Source organism: Paralichthys olivaceus, chromosome 21 (genome assembly GCF_024713975.1).
Source record: "Paralichthys olivaceus isolate ysfri-2021 chromosome 21, ASM2471397v2, whole genome shotgun sequence".
NCBI classification, from domain to species: Eukaryota; Metazoa; Chordata; class Actinopteri; order Pleuronectiformes; family Paralichthyidae; genus Paralichthys; species Paralichthys olivaceus.
The window spans coordinates 13,476,254-13,498,001 of NC_091113.1; the positions used below are offsets into that span (position 1 = coordinate 13,476,254).

General features: G+C 41.9%; 2 protein-coding genes and 1 long non-coding RNA gene across 5 annotated transcripts; 1 reads left to right on the top strand and 2 right to left on the bottom strand.

Annotated features, from left to right (window-relative positions):
• Positions 1-71: 71 nt before the first annotated feature.
• Positions 72-3,180, bottom strand: LOC138406079 (uncharacterized). 2 transcript variants are annotated; one of them, XR_011239744.1, is made up of 4 exons: positions 2,877-3,180; positions 930-1,037; positions 742-767; positions 72-183 (listed from the first exon to the last, which is right to left on the bottom strand). It is a non-coding gene; the product is annotated as an uncharacterized lncRNA (long non-coding RNA). The 2 variants fall into 2 exon arrangements; XR_011239743.1 differs by lacking the exon at positions 2,877-3,180 and having other exon boundaries at positions 930-1,178.
• Positions 3,181-7,496: 4,316 nt separating this feature from the next.
• Positions 7,497-17,081, top strand: LOC109626979 (titin homolog). Of its 2 annotated transcripts, XM_020083265.2 has the most exons (3): positions 7,497-7,654; positions 7,738-7,839; positions 9,573-17,081. In XM_020083265.2, exon 3 carries the CDS (start codon positions 9,705-9,707, stop codon positions 15,987-15,989), a length of 6,285 nt encoding a protein of 2,094 aa, XP_019938824.2. In that variant the 5' UTR covers positions 7,497-7,654; positions 7,738-7,839; positions 9,573-9,704; the 3' UTR covers positions 15,990-17,081. The 2 variants fall into 2 exon arrangements, with proteins under 2 accessions (XP_019938824.2, XP_069373963.1); XM_069517862.1 differs by lacking the exon at positions 7,738-7,839 and having other exon boundaries at positions 7,500-7,654.
• A 901-nt stretch (positions 17,082-17,982) lies between these two features.
• On the bottom strand, positions 17,983-21,271 carry LOC109626981 (bone morphogenetic protein 2-like). The gene is made up of 5 exons (XM_069517538.1): positions 20,246-21,271; positions 19,853-19,992; positions 19,580-19,696; positions 19,191-19,380; positions 17,983-18,543 (listed from the first exon to the last, which is right to left on the bottom strand). The coding sequence occupies exons 1-5, from the start codon at positions 20,562-20,564 to the stop codon at positions 18,116-18,118; spliced, it is 1,194 nt and encodes a 397-aa protein (XP_069373639.1). The 5' UTR covers positions 20,565-21,271; the 3' UTR covers positions 17,983-18,115.
• Positions 21,272-21,748: the final 477 nt, after the last annotated feature.

Genomic DNA, 21,748 nt, shown 5'->3' on the forward strand with positions numbered 1-21,748 from the left:
ACACTGTCGTTATTCATATGTAATGAACCCTCATTCAAGTTCTGACGTAAATACACGTAAACAAAGCACAAAGAATCTAAGCCAATCGAAAGCTTTATCTTTCTTTGAGGTAATGTTTCCCCCTTGTGGCCACTGTACGGAATGATAGTTGGTCCTGGAGCGTCCTGGTAAATCATCTCTGTGCTGTGTCAGTGGAGCAGAAAAATAAAAGATGAAAGATAGAGATCGACACATCCAGGCTCTTCACAGACTAGAGCTCGTTTGTTGAGTGTATGATGATCCATTGTGACAAATTCTCTTTAGCCATTTATTATGAAACCCATAACGATACATGTCTTTGAGGAAAGTGCAAGCAGAGTACAGAAGCCACTTCAGCAGGGTTCACATCGTCCTGCAGATCTCTCTGCCTTGACCTTTAACATTATGTGACTGTGGACTTCGTCGGCACCGGATTCTCTGATTGGCAGAGACGACTCGAAGCGACAGCACAAGGCTGCGGTTGAGAGTAAATAAAAGTCAAGGGAATATTTGTGTTCAGATAAAAGAAAATTAGATATTTGATTTTCGTTGTTGTCATTAGATAATATTGAGGATTCATCTCCACGTTTTCCACAATTGCCGAGGACAAAATGGGCAAAAGATCACAAGAGAGATTCATCTTTTTTCTTTTTTTTGCTTTGAATGTATTGTAGTTATTATGTCAGAATAACTATCAAAACATTTGGAAGGTTATCATCTTACCTCTTTGGGTCTTCTCATACTAGCATCTGTATGAAGAACAAATGAGGAAATCAACATAAAGAAAAGGACTGTCTTATATTTTTTCCAACTATGTAATTTTTCTGGGATTCAGACACAAGAGATATTTACAAGAATCTAACAAAAACAATCTAAGAGGAAGAATTTTGAAATATTGTATAATGACTGGCCTTTGCTGTTGTCCTGCACGTGTTTCCTGATGATGCAGACCTTGATGATAATGAATCCAGCAACTAAGAACAGGCCGATCCCAGCACCGATCAAAACATACTGAACGTCTGTAGGGAAAAAGAAAAATACAGAAAAACTGGGGACATGAAATAGTCAACAACAAACTAGATGGAAAACAACATCTGCAGTAGAGCAGATGATCAATTTGGGCAATGCATGCTCATGTTCATGTTCCTCCTGAGCAGCACGTGTGTGTCTATGTGTGGTAAGTATGTAGGGGGGGGTTGGAAAAAAGAGGAAGACATGTTTGATTTCAAAACTTGTTTACTCTAAAGATAAAATTGTCAGTCATGGTCTTGTGCTACTTTCCACATGTTGAATTGCATCACTTGTGTTTGCAATCTGAATCCCGGACATCTAGGAAGCGTCTGGGGTGGTGGGGGTGGTGAGTGCAGAACTACTGCTGGTCAACGAGCCAATGCTATCATGTCATTTCACGCTACAACCAGAAACACACTGGAGGTTGTCCCACTGGGTTGGAAGCTGTCAGAATAATTATTTACATCCATAAAGTTTTAGGAACTGTTTTAAATTGATAGACAAACTAGAAATTCTGCGCTGTGGGTTTGTGCCTCCACCAACCAGTGCATTTTCCAACTACCCTCATTTTTTCCCAGTCTTTGTAGTCAAGTAACAACTGATCAAAAGTTGATGAAAAGTTTTGTGAGGCCACTGAGTGATTCTAAGTGAAAGTTTGTGCCAAATGTGAAAGAATTCCTTTTAGGTGTTCCTGATACATTGTATATTCAGTTCATCCTTGAGTCTAAGTGAATGTTTTTATTTAATTTGAAGAAAACCCCTCAAGGAGTTCTTGATATATCACGTTCACAAGAATGGGACGGACGTATGGACAACCCAAAAACATAATGCCTCCGACCATTAGCTGTCACCATTGTGTTATGTGCAGAGTGCTAATGTGCATTGCTTTATCTCTTTAATTCTCACCCAGGTATCCACATATACAATATTTGAAACTGCTGAATTATAAAACTCTTCTCTTTTACATAATTTTTCTGCTTCTTGCTGCTGCTCTGCTCTGTTATACCCCTGATTTTCGAATTCAGTAATAATAGCTTGAATTTATATAGCGCCTTTCAAGAGACCCAAGGAGGCTTCACATTTGTCCGTGAGAAAATAAAATAAAATAAACTAATTTGTACAAAACAGGACAGAAATAAACAGCAATAATTGCAGAAGAGAAGGGCATTCAGATTGAATGCCCCTTGTCTCTCTCTGTCACACTTGAGACAGGGGAGGGCCCAAACGCAGATGCACACCAGAGCTGTGTCTCAATTCAAGTGCTGCATCCCTCAGTGGCTGCATTTGAAGACTTGAGTCACAGTGGCACAAAGAGGCTGCCCTATTTCAAAGTCTCCTTCAAATGCAGCAGATAAATGCTACCTTCCATCCCAGAGAAACAAAGGCTCCAACTGCTGGATCCTTCCCACCCAAACCTATCCCAGGATAAATTTGCTTTAATGATGAACTGTTTTTCAAAGAAACAAGGGGTGAGAATGCTTGACTGTCCCGCTTCAACTCAAACAAACAACTAATGGTACAAATATTAAAAATCAAAAGAGCATTAAAACTTTCTTGTGGTTTTCACGGTTTATCCGGCCCTGAATTGAGACGCAGCTCATCAATAAGACAGGAAATTAGGGCTAACCAAAGAGTCAGAGATACACAAGGATGATAACAGAACCTAGCCAGCTACAGAATCCAAAAACCAAATGGAAGAGAACAGAATAGAAGTCAAAAGTTGATCCAGATCCAAACAATTAAACCGAAAGTCCTTCAAAAGTTCCCAAAGACCTTAAACTGGAGCAGAATCATGACACTCACAGCCAAGAGAACCCAATCATTCCAACATGTCTCCACTCACTCACCATGTTGGAGCAGCTGATCCACTTCCAAGAAGTCAGACACATAGAGTGCTGGGCTCTGCCACTGATTCCAACACAAAGAAAAATCTGATCAGAAAGAACTTAAAAACCCTGAGAAATCAACAGAAATATGTAAATGAAATATAACAGAGTAGTGATCATGTGGGGACCAGGGCCTTGAGAAAAGGGAAGGAGACAATCTTTTCACAAGGTTGAAACCCAGGAGTTTAAAAAGTACTAAAGAAAGAAAGAAAAGATATTTACAGTTTAGGTTTTCAGTGTATTTGTACTGTAGGATAATGGTACTCTATTATCGATAAAGACACATTTGGTTTAACTGTGCTGTGAGTTGCGGGCTGTAATCTGAAGCATTGCCTGACAGCTTTTACTTACTGGTTGGTCTTTAGTGGGAGAGTGCTCTGTTGCAAAAGACATGGTGTGTTTCACGGTTGTTAAACTTCCTTCAGCTTCTTTGAAAGTTAACACATGTTCCAGGAACGTCCTGGACTGTTGCAATAGGTTTTTGCGTCTCTTGTTGTTGTATCAAGATTGAGAAGCTTCTCCTACATTTTATATGCACAGACTGTTTACTGTTTGCTGCAGCGAGCCCTTGGCACTGATACTTGCTGAAACAGGCTCTTAGATACATGTTGCCAGTGTTGATGTTCGAGTGGCCACACATTACAACAGCAAACACGACACTCCATAACTGCCATAGAATATCCTGGGTCAATGACTCCGCTCATACTAAGCTGGATCCAATGCAATGAAATACCGTGAAGCTGACAGTGTGTTAATTTGGCAACAGATTTTCCTCCATGGCCAACAGCTTGACTAGTTGTGACCATTTTAACTGGTCTATGTATTTGTTATTTCAGTCCTGTCATCGCGTCTCTCACACGAGAGACACAAGACAAAAGACATAAGGAGAGTGGGGGGGGGGGGGGGGGGGGGGGGGGGGGGGGGGGGTTGTCTATGTTACCACTTGTTTGCGTCTATGGGGAAGAGGAGTAGTAAGGGGGAGGCATTGGATAGGAAGATAGGAAACAGAAGAGAGAGAGAAACAGGAAAAAACATAAAGTCAATGGGTTTTCATATGAAATCACACATGTATATATATCATAATCAACATAATCTATAATTAGAATAAGGTCAGTAGTCAGAATATTGCAGTCCATGTAAACATAGTCATGGACTTCTTCATATCTTCTACTCTGTATGTCCCAGCTGTCCCAGAGTTCCCATACCTGGGTTTAATGGCCTGTCAGTGCTTGAGGCCAGTTATCTGCTTCTGCCTGCTTGTCTCAGTGCTCAGTAGTTATGAGAGGGCATGAGCCAGCCTGCTCGCACCCTGTTGCTCTGCAGCCAAACAAAACACATGTGGGTGTCAGTCATAGTGGCACAGACAAACGTTGGGTATTGTGCCCACTGCACTGGGCTTCATCACATATTTCTTTCCTCTTTTTTTAAAAAGCAATCTCAATCCACCCAATTTTAGCTTTACAAAATATTTCCGTCCAGACGAGAACACAAAAAAATAGTTGATCATCATATTACATTTATGTATTTGCTTTTATATCTGGTGAGGCAGATGTCTGTGACTGCAAACTTGTAATTACACCTAGCAGTGCTAACCAAACGTAAATTAACCAGTATTTAGCCATTGCTGTTTCTGGTGAACACTCAGTGGGCACAGAGTAACCTGTGACGCCATTGTTTCCCAAAACAGGACATTAAACGAGAGATAGAGACACAAGGAAAGAAGCTACAAACTAAAACAGGAAGAAATCAGCTCAAAGTGCACAGCTGAGATATAGCCTGAAAACACAAGGAAATAACAAGGCCAAAGTCTAGAAATACAAAACAAGTTCAAACACAAGGTATCCCAAAGTAAATCAAAAGTCCATAACTCATATCAAAAAAGTCGACGAAGATTAACCAAACTCTTTCAAAGGTTCTTCACAATGCAGAATCATGATAATAAGTTGACTTTTTCGTAACCTCATACTCAGCCTCCAACAGTCAAAATATCCTTTGGTCCAACTAAGGAAAAGACTGTAAACAAGCAAATACATCAGGATGTAAGTAATTGAACGCTACCTTAATTACTCTCTACAAACAAAAGTAATTATTACTGCCATTTCTCTCCATAAATAATGAGGCAACAAACTTATAGAACAGTCACTGTTCAAAACTATAGTTTTACAGTTTACAGAGTCTCGTCCTAAAGCTAATGTTTGGTGTGTATTTCACTTCAACTCTCATTATAGCGTGCAAAACCCTTTTGATTTGGATATGTGGAATAACTGTGTGTTAGCTAGAACAAGCACTGAGGAAGGTGAGGAACAGGCTGCAGGAGGCCGGTCCATGTGAGGCCCTAATTCTGACAGTCAAAGAAAAATGCTCACACACAGTGTCTCTGCTCATAACATGATATTCCAACACTGCTCAGCAAGTTAGTCTAACTCCACAATACAATACTGGGACTTTTCCCTGTTTAAAATAAAAACACCATGTGACACATCTAAAGTGCAATAATAAAAACCAGATTGAAGTTTGATCTTTAAAACCAGATTATGCACTTTGACTGAGACATAATACAAGTGTATCTGTCTATTTAGTGGAAATGTAAGGACAGTGCAGAGAAAAGAGCTCATGTTGCTACCTAAAGTCAGTCAGCTCACGTGCAAGGTGTGATTGATTAGCTGAAGTGTGGAGGGTGCAGTCAGCAAAGAGGCAAGCTGTAACCTTATGAAATACAACATGACAGGAATAGACTGACTTAAAAATGGCACCATAATGGAGCACAGCATATGGATGTTAGGGGGAACATAGAGTCAAACGTGCTGTGCCTCAATTTGCGTACTTCTGAACTGTTAACTCTCCAGCTTCGCAGATTTCTTTATGCCAAGTTCAGAATACTTTCAAGCAGTAAAGCCATTGGCCTGTTTGTGGGCAAACAGCCCCTGACACAATAATACGGCTTTGTATGCTGAACCCTGAGCTATCAACAGTCAAAAATGCAACATTAACTCCCGTTGCTCACTCTCTACATGTTCATGCATTTCATGTCCTTCTAACACACACACACACCTTCTCCCTCTTCTTAAACATGTCACATGTCCTTGGTCACAGGTCTCAAAAGTGCATTTATGGCAACTTTCAGTGGAAGGTGCGCTCAAACAGAGTTGAGGCTAAAACAATGGACTTTAGCTCAGGATCTAGAGCAGGTTGTCCACTAACCACAAGGCTGGAGGTTTGATCCATGTCTTCCCCATTCCACATGACTTGGGAAAGATACTGAACCCTACACTGCCTGCAGTTTGTGAGTGATGTATGGCAGAGAATATGCTACACATAGATGCACTGTATGAATGTGTGACCAGTTTGATCACCCTCTAGCTCGGTGCCAGGATTGAGTCCGCCGAGTTTCATTCTCAGTGCTGATTGAATGATGCGACATCGTGTCACATGTATTTGACGCCCAAGTTCAAATATTTTGTGTCAAATGTGATGCACGTCTTGCATTGACTTTGTATGTAATCAAATTTGCGTCGCATTAGAATATTGCTCACCTAACAAACCATAAATCACAAGCTGTAAATAGTTGCGCTACTAACTTGGCATCTATTGTGAGAGAAGTTGATGTTAAACAAGCCCATCCTAAAAATGTGTGATTGTTCATCTGACATGACCACGCTCTGCAAATTTTATAGCGTACAACAGGTGTAGTGTATCCAGTTTGAGCATGGCCATAGAGTTGCTGTTGGGGAAAGGATTTCTCAACAGAAAAATTGTATGCATTGTGACACAAATTTTTCTGGAAATAAACTACCTGATGAAGTCTGGTAATCATACTAGGTACAACTAAAGTACAATTTAACAAAACAAACTAACAGCTCTTGCAATGAAAGAGTTTGCAGGATAAGCGGTGGTAAATAAGCATTTTCTCTCTTATGACATACAAAAACAAGCTGAGCCCACAGCATTTCTTAATCACTCAACTTTCTCCATTGAGGGAATGCACAGGGTCATCCTTCACATGTGATATCATCCACTGACTTCCTATGATTCGCACAGGGCAACAAGTCAACAATATTCCCTCTCCATTTCAACTCAATCTCACGGCAACAACAGCTGCATTGGTCCTAAAACTAGACAACCCCACTCACACTTTCATGTCCGCAGCATGACCTTGTAAACAGAGCTGGAACAACAATAATCATCCCAGCCCCACCATAGTCATATAAGTCCACAGACTTCCGCTTCCAGCTACCAAGTGGAGCTTCAGGGACTGTCGCACTACATTAGACATGTGTGATGCAATGGGCTATTATCAGAGACCTTGTTTCCCTGGGTGACAAAGGCAAAATGTGTCCTCAGCTAAATGTTAGCCAGTAGTGTTGGGAACCAGGTGAGTACCCACCCCGTCTGCACTGTCTCCACCAACATTCAACTGATAGACGTCTCATCGTCACTGACATGAAAATCCACTGTCGTCAAAGGTGCCAAACAGTAAAGAGAGGGTCCATGTGGGAACCTATCAGCCCTCAGTGCTTAGATACAAAAATAACCAATGACAGTGTCCATTTCATCCTGCTGCCCTGCCACTCGACACCCACTGCTTATTCCAATGAGAGCGAGCCACCAGCACCCTGTGTTGCTGCTCAGTTTGGCCACAGCGACTTTTGCGTCTATTTTGGTATCTTCTGAGTTTGCTATCAGGAGCCTGGCCACATCAGTGCATTTTAAACATGGATCTGAGGGCTTGACTCACTTTGGTGAGTTTTCTTTGTTTATTTAACTTCAACAGAATAACTTTGTTTACCGTGAAAGACAATTGGAATTTCTTTATGCTCGGCAGGTCGTACTTTACTGGTTTCTTCGACTCTATACTGAGGATTTGTTTGATACCCGAGTCTAGATTGGACCCTCGCCCTCAGAATGAGAGCGACCCATCACCAAGGTGAGGGAGCAGTGTGTTTATATAGATGTTTACAAAAACATAGAAAGTACTGAAGGCCATTGGACAGAATATAATATAGTTCAAGTTTTATGTTTTGCATCTACAGACGTTTTTCAATCATTAGACACAAATACTGCCATATCATTTACTGTACAGCAATAATCTAGACATATTTGGGAAAAATATATACTTATATTATTCAAACAGTAAAGTTAACTGGGGTGCTTCATTCCTTGGGTATAAATACACAAGCAGATGCTGGGAAAGTACCGTGGTTGCTAACTGATCTGTGGTTATGAGAGCTGGGAGATTGTTGGCGACCATAGCCGAATGAAAAGCCAAAATACTTAGTTAGTCGCAAGATACAGTAAAGTCACTAGGTTCTAGCCATTTAAACTGGCTTGTTGAGTTTTATTGATAATAATAATTATAATGATGATGGTGTGTGATTGTTAACTTATATGTGGTTATGAGATTTAACCAGCCTTGTTAGGTTTCAATAATAATAACAATGACAATAATAATAATAATAATATGTTTATGTGGATGAGTCATTGCTAACTTAGCTGTTAAAAGCTGGAAAATGGTTGCTGCCCAGACTAATAGAGTGTAAACGCATTCTGTTAGTTAGTCGTAAGATACAGTAAAGACACAAGGTTCAAGTAATTGAACCTGGGTTGTTAGTTTTGATCTGTAGTGGAAGACCAGAGTCTGTTGGAAAGCCTACACATTCTGAAAGCTAAGAGCAAGATACAGTAAAGTCAAAAAGTCTCATTAATTTTATAATAATTATCAATAACTATTATTGTAACATATAACATGTTTTTGCTGCTTCAATTGTGCATCATTCTTGACCGTGAGCATGAGAGCAAGTGGACTGCTTGACTATTATTACTGTACTCAACAAACTATTAAAAAACAATGATTTTAATGCACACATACAATCAAATATGCCACCAAATCATGTAATGTCTATATTTATATTTGTCTCAGTCAATGTCCTCTGCTTATAAGGAGAGTCGTGGTTGTGTGGATAGTTGAAGAGATGAGTTATATGCCAGTGGCTATGCTCCCAGGTCAGAACATATAAATGGGTTAATGAGCTATTCTAGGCCCTCACCCAGATAGCTAAAGAAAGCTACAGTAGAGCAGCTGCTGTTGAGGTACACTTTGAGTAATGTGATGATTTACTTACATTTCCTGAACTCTGTAGTGTAAACCTTCATGAACGTTGCTTGAGAGTTTTGCAGATGAGTCGTCTCTATAATAATCACACAATTCTATTGAATGTGAAAAGGGTATGAAGGCAATTTGAAGGGGGCTAGCATGAATCTTGGGCCCTGCAAAGGACATAAACAATTGAAATGGCCATTTTATTTTCCTAATGTTATTACTGTGAATGGAGTCAGGGTTGTTCTCATAGTTGCAAGCAGTGCTTACAGCTCAAGGTACCACAGTGTTAAAAATAGACAAGTGCATGGTATGAAGTGTTTGTCTGTCGCCTGCATAGTGACACCAGGGCTGAAGCCGGCACATGTCATGTACATAAAGGTCATCAGGGCAACCACAGAGTTTAAAACCATTTATAGTAATCAATCTAACAAACCGCTTGCATGCCATTAAACCATTGAAGTGTTTATATTATCATAGCTTTTAATATGCAGCTAAGTGAGTATGTTTAAAGTCAAAGCCATTTAATGCTGTTACTGATTTCACTCTATTTTTCTCTTTAGGAGGTTTACATATCCCACCACTTCCCTGATATAAACCTGAGCTGCAAAACCAATAAAGACCTACGGAGCTGCAGCAGCTCTAGAGGAGACAAGACTGGTGATGCACAAGACAGAAAGACACTTGTTGACATCATGAGCTGTGTGGAAAAGCGACACGTGAGTCATCGGGTGGGGGGCATGCTTCACCATCGCTTCCCCAATGGCTTCACTGACTTGTTCATGGATGAGACGGATCGCGAGGTCAGCACTCTCACTGATCGAGCCTTCCGAAGTCTCTGCGTTGGAGATGACGCAGTTTATAATGATGAGTTGTTGTATGGATATTCACCTTTCAGCTGCCATAAACCCTTGGCAGGGGAGCCTCTTAAAAAGACTCATCATAAGGAATCTAAAAAGCAAGGGCAAAAAAACTGTGACAAAAAAGACGCCCAGCCCTGGAAACAGCAGCAGCAAAAGAAAATATCTAACATGACATCTTTCCTTAAGGCACTGAGTGCCACAGAGGAAAGCTGTGAGGGGATGTTAATCAAAAATGGAGGTATTACGGATTCTAATGGGGAATCATGGGATAAGTCAGCACTACGCAGCATCCAAAGGGAGTTATCGGAATTCTCCACGGATTATCATACCAATCTGACAGAGGGACATTACAAGAACCATCATCGACATCACCCCAGTGGTAGTTCATCTAACAAAACAGGCAAAGATGCTGCCCTGCCCTCAGGGAAATCCTCAAAGATCAAAAACGGGAAAACCACTGTCAAACTAAGGAAACTTAACATCAAAAACTTTTTCCTCCACAGTGAGTTTAGCCCTTTCCAAACATGGAGAGATTTTAACAAGTTCTCCTTTGGCCAAGAGGAGACAGCATCATCTATTCTTCCCACAGATAATATCCCTAAATGGTACGACTTGCCATTTTACAAGGAGCTCACAGATGCACATAGAAAAGAGACTCTGCATACAGTGGAGGGGCAGTCATGCCAGAAAGCAGCAGCAGAGCCCCCTCCTCCCACTGCTCCTAAACCCATCCCTCCCCCTCCTCCACCAAAAGTCCTGCCAAAGCCCTCAGCTGCTCCAGCTGAGAAGAGGTGCTCTTCGGAGGGAGGAGATGGGATTGCCCCCTGGAGGCGCAACAGGTCAAGGGCAAAAAGTGCAATTCCAGTTAATCAGCCAGGAATACCAAGTCAGGTCAATTATTTAAAGACAGTAGATGAAACTCTTTTGTTGGTCAAGGAGCCTACATCTGTGGAGGTGAAAGCAATTGAGGAGGTCAGCTCTTTGGCCTCTACTCCATTCAGCATCTGCCAACTGATGACTCCTCTCATTCCCTCCAGACAACCAACGGAAACGTCAGAGATCCTCTCGGTCCTCTCACCCTCTGTCCTTGACCTTCCACTTAGACCGCACTCTGAGGCCAAAGTTACCCCTGAACCTCCAGTCAAGAGGGACAGCTACAAATCACTTGCCTCTAGCATCCTCTTCAACCTCAAAGACAATAGGAAAAGGGTTAAAAGTCGTTATAGCCCACCTAAATTCAAAACTATAGAGTTGCCTGATAGTGGCATCCAATCTCCACAATCAGATCATTATAAGCATCCACAAGCTGGCTCTGAGGGCAACGCATCTGGCCTAAGCACCCCTGCCATCTTTAGAGATGGACAGACAGTTTGCAGTCCTATCTTGGAATCGAAAAACAGCCCAACTGTTTGTGTTACAAACAACAATACCAACAGGCCTCTATCAGATGACTATTTGTTATCAAATCTACTTCAAACGAATAGGGAGGCTTGTTATGGTGAGGAGAATCTGATATCACCCTTTACACGCTCTAAAAAGAACAAGAGCCCCATGGGTAAGAAGCAAAACTACCCCTCTCTGAATTTGTACAAGAAAACCAAACCTGTTGATAGTGATATGAAATATGTTCAAGTTCCTGTGAGCAGTGGTGCTCCTGTATGCACAGACCAACCAACTGTGACAGATGAACTTTCACCACTAATGCTCAACAAAGAGCTCTCCCCAACTGCACTGCCAACAAACACAAGGCCTTTGCCAAACACTTCAAATGTCAGCAAAGATCTATCACCCATAATTTCACCCCATGCCATTGAGAACCAGAGGTTGTCATCAAATTTATCGGTAGGGAAAAGACTTACAGATGTACCAGACAAAGCAAAACAGCTGGTGAAAGACACAAAAGAAATAGACTCTGGAGCTCAGCCTGTTTTTAAGGAAAAAGAGGCTAGTGGCCAAACCATGAATACTATGGATTTGATCAGAGCAGCGAGGGAAGCAATTAATGCAGCAAAAAACAAAGCTCTGTCTGCGACTCAGCCAGAGAGCATCGATAAGCCAATTTCAGACATAGAAGAAATGAAAGAGAGAGAAGTAGATGAGAAGGTTGCTTATGCAAAGGAAAATGTTAGCAACAAGAGGGATGGTTCATTATTAGAAAACAAAGTTTTCTCTCAAAGTAGAAATGAATCAACTGGCACAGTGCTGGTTGGTCAAAATCTTGTCAAGAAAGAGCCACCGCCAGTTCCAAAGAGAAATTTTGCAAAAACTGATGTTGAATTTACTTTTGACAAACATCAGACACATAATGTTGACAGGTGTAATTCAGTGGATGCAAAACTAAATTTACCAGAGAAAGAAAATGAATCTGTCTCAAAACAAATGAAGAGCAAACATATATTCTCAGCCAGACAGAACAATTACATAAAAAATCAGAGATTTGCAGTGACAGATGATGATCAAGTACAGGAATATGAGGAACGTGATCTTAATGTGAGTACAAGGTCAGAGGTGGATGAGAATATGATGTCGGTGAAACAAGTGAGAGATAGCGAGCATATTATGAATGATTTGCATTCTCTGAAAGAGCTGCAGAGAGCAAAGCTTGGCGATCGCATTCTTGAGAACGCCAGGAACAAATTTGGGATTATAAACATTGATGAGGAGGCCAGGGCTAAGAATGATTTGATCTCAAGGGAGCTTCGTAATATAAAGAAGGGCATGCTATCTGTGAGAGGGAACACATTAGCTAAGAGAGATGTGTTTGCCAAGACAGAGAAAGAACTGAGAAAGCAGGAGGCTTTCACAAAGATAGACAATAACGTTGTGGTAAACAAAGCACTTATAAATGACAATTATGACAAAGCCAAAATGGCACTTGAAGAGATTATTACAGAGAGGGAGAAGAGAAGGAATAAATTCCCAGAAGACGATAATTCAACATTTGATGACAACGCTAGTGATGAATGTTATGTAACAAGGGGACAGCAATGTAAAAACACAATGAATGATTCAATGATAGAGGGCAAGGAAAGACAAAATGGCAGCATTTCTGCAGTAAAGGAGAAAGAACTAAAGGAGAGGTTAAGCGATCTGAGAGACCGCAATCTTGTGAGGCAGATTCTGTCACAAACTGAACCTAGATATGGTGAGACTCAAAAACTGGGTGGTAGGAAAGCTCGAGCTAGCAATGAGCTAGACTCACTCCTTAAAACTAAACATGTTATTGATAATCCTAGCTATGAGTCAGAAGTGGTGAATTTCAGAGATGTAGCGAGACAAGTGTCTGAAGACAGTGGTGAAAGTCTGAGTAATGAAATTGGAAGCACAAAGTTAGATGCTCCGCCTGTTCCCCCTAGGAGTAAAAAAGGAGACAATAGAAGAGATGACAGCATTATTAAGGAAATAAATATTTCAAATGATGCAGTAGACGAGGATGCCTTAGACGAAGTTGTGAAATATGAAAATGGTGAGTTGTGCTTGAGTGAGATGAGGACAGGCTCAGGAAAACAAGAAGAAGAAAGTGAACAGTTCACAAAAGAAACTCTACCCATTCAAAATGAACAACTTTCTGATAAAGACATGTGGGATGCGGTAAATAAAGCAAATTCAAAATCTATCAAAGCTAGTCATGCAGTTAAAAGTGAGCCCATCTCATCTTCAAACTACCTACAATCTGAAAATAGCTTGCACTTATCACCAAAGTTCAAGGGAGATGAAAACGAGCCAACTAATTTACAGACAGTGAGCACCAAAGTGGAAACCGCATTTGAAAACACAAAGTCACAGGAAGCACCTAAGGTAAAGAGAAAGGCCCCTTTAAGACCAGACCATCTGCTAATCACACCAGATGACAAAGTAACCAAGAATATCGTTGCAGAAGATGAATCTGACAAAACATATAGACACATAGAGGAAGTAAATGTAGATACACAGGCTATCAGTGAAACGCCCAGAAACATAATATCACCTTTACTACTGGTGAATGGTGTTAGTGTCAATCAGAGCCCACCTGATCAAGCTAGCTTGTCCTCAAAATCCTCTTACTTCTCTGCAGATAGTGCACTGCACCGAAACACTGAGACTGAGTCCAACATTTACCACTCGCTGGAGAACTTGATCGGAGAGGTGGAGGAGGAAATGCAAAATGTTTCACAAAACACGAAACACGATTTGGACAGGACTGAAGTGGAATATTATTCTTTGAGTGATCATGAAAATGAGTCAGAGGTCATGAAGCGAGCGATAAAAGTGCTTCAAAAAGAGGCAGAAGTTGACAGCTTGATCAGAGACAATATAACTGCAGATGAAAGTTTATCTCATGACGAAAAAACTCCGACCCCATTGTCCCCCTCTAACACGTTCTCACCAACTTTGGCAATCCCGTCTTTATTTAAGGTCAAAGACAACACTTTTAATGTTAAGTCAAAGAAGACACTACAACCTTGGGTACTGAGAGGTAGTCTGGGTGGTTCAGAGAGGGGAGATCAAGCAAAGGAAGCCCCAGAGCTCACACTGGTTAATGAGACCACTACCAGTGAGACCTTACCTCCAGCAGAATCCTTGATACCTAAAATGATGGTAACCAACGATTCGCCTCCTCTGCTGCCTTCACCTTCAAATCTACTAAATGAAATCCCAAAGAAACCCCAACTTGGACAGTTCCTTACTGTCCAACAGGAGGAAGACAGGTTGTCTGGAGTGAGTCCATCATCTGAAGGTGTGGAGAGCCTAACAATCAGCACAGCTGAGATGGGAACGGGTGCAGGAGTCCCAGGAGAGCGTGGTGTATCCAAGGTTCCTAGCGAATGCTCAGGATCCACCTACAGTGGAAATGAAAGCCAAACTGGGTTAACCAAACCACCCGTTGTCTTACCCAAATCTGAAAAGGCTGTTCTGAAAGCCATTAAGCTGACAAATAGAAGAATGAAGAAGGAGGAAGCCCAGAAGTCCCCCCACAAGCCATCTCAAAGCAGCAGCAAACACAGAGCAGAAAGACACAAGGCTGACAAATCTGAGCAAAAAAGTAGCAGCGGCAGTAAGAATAGCAAGAGCATCGAGAGAAAGCACCAGCATCAGAGTGAAGATCACCATGGTAGAAAAAACCGTGAAGGAAGTGAGCAACTACTCCCTGAAAAAAGAGCTCACAACAGTGAAAACCAGCATCAAGACAGAACAGAGATGAACCGCAATACTACGAGACGGAGCCACAAGTCGGCGGAAAGCAACAAGCAGAGCAAAGAAGCACTACCCAGTGTTGCAACAGAAAGGCAAGGCCGCAGCAGCGACAGACACATTCGAGATAACACCGATAAAAGACATTACAGCACTGATAGGGTCATCAGTAACGTACCTGTGTACAAATCTCACATCAGCCCCATGTCAGACAGACCAGTCCAGCGGTCGCAAAGCATTGATAGATACTTGGGAGATAAAGTGGAACGCAGGTTTAGTGCCGATATGTCAGTGAACGAGAGGTTTGATCCACGAACGCAGCGCATTGAGAAATCCATCATGGATGGGATTCAGCAGAGAGGCCGAGCCAGAGACAAGGCGAGCAGAGAGAACCCATTGAGAAGGAGTCAGAGCATTGATGCGTACAGTACCGAAGCATCTCACCCTCCAACTCTGTCCCGCCAGTCGAGCCAAACCAGCCAGCATTCACGCCAGTCCAGCATCGAGCATGCCATTGTTGCACAGTCGTTCCCTATGACCCAACGTAAGCTCCTCCAGGATCCAGACTCGGGGCAGTATTTCTTCGTCGACATGCCCATACAAATCAAGACAAAAACGTTCTTTGATCCCGAAACAGGAAGCTACGTGCAGCTGCCAGTACAGCCCCCAGAGGGTGCTATTCCTCAGGCTTCCCCCATGGAGGTCTTGACCCCACCTCTGGTTGTTTACCACAGCTTTGTGCCAGTGCCTCTGTCCCCCATGGCTCAGAAAGCTACCGTTCAAACTGCTGTTTTAGAGCCAGAGGAGTTTGAGCAGAGATGCCTAGAAAGGTCAAGGCAAATGCACTGTAAGGAGGGACATCCATATTTAGAGCCTGTCTATGGTCAACATGACCACATACTAGGGGAGTTCTTGGGCACTGAGGAGCTGGACTGTCCAAGCTGATAGGTCATGAAGTTCCAAAGGAAAAAAAATCCCCCTTCCTCGTATGCTGTTGTCTCTCATCAAATTGTTGTGTTCATTGCATCCCAGGAATTATTTTATAAAGAAGTGTCAAATTTTTCATTTTCATTCAACCTACCATTTATACTTTTACTTTAGCAGTTTCCCACATTAACCACAATGACTTGTTTTTGACATTTGACTGTTGAATGTTGAATATGATGAAGCCCCTGAGCTTTCTGAAATTCAAATGCTGTTTGTCTATGATCGAGTATAATGGCCATATTGAGGAAAAACTATTTCCAGAATAAAGTTGTAATATTATGAGAATCAGGTTGGAACTGAATCAAGGTTCAATATTTTCTGGATGCAGCTGGTTGACTCTTGTTTTGCTTTACTTGCCTTAAACTTTCATGAAACACAGAAGCTGTGTGGGCTTTGTGAAGATCTCTTTCATATTTATAAAGAGGGAGTTTTTTGACTTGATTGTAAACTGCGAAGAATTCATGAATTTGTGAGTGAATGAAGAGTTGCTGTTGAATCTTCTCGTTTGAATGTGATTTTAGGGATTTGTGTAAGACAATGTGCAATTTTCATGACAGAAAATGGACATGGATGATCCATGTACATAATGTATTTAAGTGTACACAGATAGGGTAAGCTTGAATGTAAATGTGGAATATTTATTGTTTGTTATATTGAACTACAGTGGTGTTTTGATCTCTACTACTTTTCAGGTATTGTGGCCTTTTTTGTTTTATTACCTGCAAAGTTTGTTGAAAAAAATCAAACCTTTAATTTGTTACTGATTTCAGCTGATTGTTTTCACGCAACTAAATTCAGAGTCTTTGCATGCTGAAGTTGAAATTGCCGTTACACCTGTTGAATATGTCTGATACGACACAGAGTTCATTTATATCATGTAAATGCTTGAACTGGCATGATTGAAATCGATCTTTTTTTTTAACAAGCAGAGGATATAAAGGAGAATTGATTTTGCAGGTTTGTTGCATTGGCATTTTTCTAAACTAGAATAAAGCAGGGCTGTATTGTGTCTGTGATCCATTCCAATAAAAAACAACTGTTTTTGCAGACTTCCATTGTACCAGTGTTATTCATTTCACTCCACTCATTGCTCATTTAAAGCGCAACAGTCAAAATGAAGAATACATAAAACTACAAAACCTGTTTTCATTCTTTGCTGGCAATTAAAGTTTCTTCCAATCACAGATAGCACAGATTTTGTAATTCTCTCGATGTGACATTTTCACCTCTATTGGTACAACAAATACAATTTTGATTAGTTACTTTAGTTGTCACTCACCAAATAGTAGCGTTATGGTTATGACAATTGCTGTTATCTAACATTTTTGTGAATCATTTAATTGAGTTGTAATTTATTTTAACAATAACTTTGTAATTACAAACTATTTATGATCAAATTTGATGAACTTAGGGCCTGTAGAGTAGGCTAATATGCACTAATGTTAGGCAGGTAACTCTTCAATTAACTGAAAACTCTTTATTTATTTATGAGAGTGTAATTATTCTGTTCAGAATGACAACTGATGGTTTGTAGTCTTCAGCTACAGCTCTACTCTGCCATCTGCTGGTCAAATCAGCTTGTACAGTATGTTACATTTCACAGGAGCATCTCTTACTGACTGCTGGGCTGTTTCCATCTTGATATAGGTAGGGAAAATTGGTTGTAAACCGTTAACACAATTAATAAGCTCTGTTAACACTGCCTATTAGTTTACATCCTCATTAGCTTAGATCACAGTGTCACGGTTCGGCTCAGCACCATGGGATGACCTGAGAGGCTTCCGACTCCAGCTCCAGACACTCAGGTGAGTATATGGGGACTCAGGTTTAAACTGAAGTAGCTCCCCTCCCATCTCAACTAAGGATCATTGAAACGGTTTTGTTGTCAACTATAGTAAATCAGGTAATGTAAATGTTATGGAATCCATAAACTAAACTAGACAAGGGCTGCTTAATAGTTGGGGAATTTTATTTCTAAAAAATAATACAATATTTAAACATATGCACAAAAATACAGTGTTTTAATCAACTCAAGTAAACTGTCCTCCCTGTCCAGCATTGTCCTGATGTCTAAGAGTGCACAGTCAGTGACAGCCGCAGCTTAAAGCCACCATGTCGTCGTACTGCTTCAAAACCACGTTCTCCTCATCGTCGAAATATAACAAACTGATGGACTGGAGTCTGTCGGGCACACAGCAGGGCGCTCCCACTTCGTTGCCCGAGAGCTTGAGTGCGTGCATGATGGAGCGAACCGTGGCGTGGTTGGTGGCTCTGAGGCTGCCCCCCAGCGGGAACGGACAGGAGCCTTTGCAGTGGTAGGCGTTGTAACCCCGTGGAGAGATGATCCAGCCCGACCAGCCGATCTCCTCGAAGTCAACAAAGAGGGGGACCCGCTGGCAGGGCTGGGAGTGGCCGTGGGGTGAGGAACTGGGAGATGCTCGTCGCCTTCTGCTGCGGTGGTCGTGGCGCTCAGGTGCTGCTGCTGCTGCTGCTGCTGGTGGTTGAGCTTGTCCTGTGGAAAGAGAGAGATGATCACGTTAGATTGAATATCCAAGATTGACTTTGTTGTCATTCAGATCAAACACAACACAAGTGCATAGCAGATGGGACACATTTCCTCTGCATCCAACTCATACATGTCATTTAGGAGGCTGTGGTTTCTTATGTAGGTATTAGAATCATCAAGTAAAAAAAAAAAAAATTATAAACAGGGTACAAACAGACATTAGGATATTACAGGCAACTGAAATGACACACATTGAATAAATAGACAAAAGTTGTTTTTTTGTTTACTGAATCCAGACATTTTATTTTTTCAATGGTAAGTTATATATGTAATTAAAAATACAAGAAACAACCAGGACTAATATGTAGTGTAATTATTTAGTGATGCACGTGATGTATTGCAAGGTAAATTCAAATAGTGATATATTAAAACTTCTTGTACAACTGCCACTTATAATAACGATGTATTATAGAATCATGGACACAGTGCAGTCACCTCGGCTGCTGCAATGTTTAGCTGGAGTCAGAGCCTGCACACTGATTCTGTGACAACTGAGCTACTGCAATTCAAATGCAAACACAGATAAATGCCCCTCTCGTGTCTGTTTACCCTCATATCAACACACTCACACACCGCTGCCCCTTGCACCTTACCTAGGTATGACTGGTTTAACGCTCCTGTCCTGACGTCATCTGAGAAAATGACCAGGTAGGAGTTTGCCTCTGTCAGCTCTGCGTTCTGCTTGGATGAGGCCACCGCTGACTCCATCCAGTTACCAGAAGGGAGGGTGGTCACCATCAGGATGCCGTTATTCTCCTGGCTGTTACGGATCCACTTAGATACCTGTCAAGATTCAACTATTGTTAGTTGGGAAATACTTCAAGTAAACAATTACTTCATGTGAACCAATGTTGTTTTAGTCCAATCAAATGAAGACACTTTAGTGGTGACAGAAAAACAACAAAATGCCAAATAGAAGAGGTTTTATTAAAGATTCATTATTTTAAACATAATAAATAAAACAAAATAAAGAGGGCATTACTGTTTGAGTCACGTTGAAGACCTCCCATCCCTGAGTGTAGAGAGGCACCAGTCTGGAGGTGATGAGGTTTCCTCTCCAAGGCTTCACCCGGCTGTCCAACACCTCGTACAGATCCACCTGGACAGTCAGAACACAACACTGTCACTTCACCGTCAAACTTTCAAACCTCTTCGGTTAAATTCGCAAATGGTCTGTGCAGACATTAGAGCAGGTTAACTGTTTACGGTACATGAGTCACAAACATTTCGACTAAATACAAAATAAAGCTTTTACCTTATAGAAATGAGCCCCGAATGACTTTCCGAGGTAAAACTTTTGTTTCTTCCTGAACCAACGAAACTCCGCCTTGATCATTCTCTCTTCTCTGCCGAAAGAGGACAGGTTGAAGAAGTGAAACCTCTCTCCAGCATGACCTGCGGGCGGGGAAACATCCAGCACACATATATGAAGCGATGAAATAATCCGATTTCAGAGACAATTCTCCACAATTAACTGTTAAATATACGAAGCCATGCGTAATTGCGCGCTTGGATGACATTTACGCACGCGTTTTTCCATAGTTTTTACTTGAGTCAAGTAAATTTAACTTATGTTCCAAAATACATTTCTCAATAAACAACCGTGCCTCGTGCGTAAAATCCAGTTGCCAGGTATGTTACTGCTCACCTTTGTCCACAAAGCTCCGCACGATGTTTCCTTCCAGAATTTCCTTCTGACTTTTTGGCGTCCCGTCCGAAACCGACACTGCGTTAAAAAGATCCAACATGAACTGAGGCGCCTTCTTGTGAGGAGCCGCCGCCGCCGGACCCCGGAGTGACTCCTTCAGCGCGTCCAGGTGCTCGCTAACGGTCTTTGTTGTCTCGTCCGAACCGCCGCGTCGCGCCGCCGCCCATCCTCTGCCCCGAGGTGGGATGGCGAGCTGGGTGACGCATCTTGGCTGGAGGGCGACGACGAGGAGCCAGAGGCGCAGAGTTCCTGCTGGCATTTTTTTCAGCGAGAGAGTGGACTGAGCTCCACACCTGTGTGCACACGGTGGGTGATAAAGGGTGCGACCCCCTGGAGACAGGCTGCCCCCTGTATTCAGCTAACACTGGGAGATGATTGGGCCGCGATTGATGATGGGGGGTGGGGGGGCACACACAAAAGATAGGTGAAAATGAGCCGAGAGTGAGCCATAAAGGTAACAATAAATACACGAGCAATTTCCCTTAATTTGTATGTCCAGGTTCGAGGAGGTTAAGGGCCGTGTTGTTTATAACCAAACAGACTTTTATCAGAAAGCATGTTTGCAGAGATATGGAAGCTAGAAGATCATTTATAAAAGTGATAAACCCCCCTGACAGGAGTAACCATGGAGACTACTATAAAACTGATGCCTTCAAATAGCCCTCATGGCCACATTGTGAATATGGATGGTGTTTGCATTGCTGCGTAAATAAAAGAAAGTGAAATAAATGCTGTGCATGGAAATATGGCATCGGTTGTATTTTATTCATCTTACATTTTAAGGATTGGCCTATGTCTTTGAGTATGGATGGAAGGGTGGAAACAGTCGTTTTTATAACCAACCAAACAAAGTTATCCCATAATGATGTCATGCGTCTCTGGGCCCAGCTGTCTGTTATCAGCACGGGCCCAGTCGTGGGAGAGCAAACGAACAGCCCAAAGCCGTGACGCACACGAGACGCGTTTCTCTAAAGCTGCTGTTAATGCGCACATTCCCTCTGAAACGCAAGCCCCCGGTCACCGTGCCCCGCCACAATGTACCCCCCTCCTCGCTGCCTCCATAACTGTTGGGCCAGTGACTCAGAGTAAACACCGAGACCCCCGTGACGTGTTTATTCCTCCGTTATTATTATTATTAATCCTCCTTCGGGATCATCTCCAATCATCCAGCTCAAAACAAAAGGGATCAAATTCCCAAGATCATCAAGTTGATCAATGACCTAGTCCCCCCCCTACTGTTAATCAAATTCATGTGCCATCACACAGGAATGATGATCCCCTCATTTAGGGACCATTACTCAGGTTTTAGGGCCCTCCACAATGAATGGGCCCCCCTCCACCCCCCATCTCTTGTATCACTTACACTGTGAGATAAGCCAAAGGATAGATTATAGCCATAAACACTGTAAACAACTGGAGCAGGAGATCACATGATGATTGGAT

Bases quoted from the DNA above. Each gene is read 5' to 3' on its own strand.
- LOC109626979 (XM_020083265.2), top strand. From the start codon at position 9,705: ATGAGCTGTGTGGAAAAGCGACACGTGAGTCATCGGGTGGGGGGCATG.
- LOC109626981 (XM_069517538.1), bottom strand. From the start codon at position 20,564: ATGCCAGCAGGAACTCTGCGCCTCTGGCTCCTCGTCGTCGCCCTCCAG. The intron at 19,993-20,245 runs GTGAGCAGTAAC...CCCCGCCCGCAG, and splicing joins GCGGAGCTTTGTGGACAAAG to GTCATGCTGGAGAGAGGTTT. The intron at 19,381-19,579 runs GTAATGCCCTCT...GAATCTTGACAG, and splicing joins TCTTCAACGTGACTCAAACA to GTATCTAAGTGGATCCGTAA.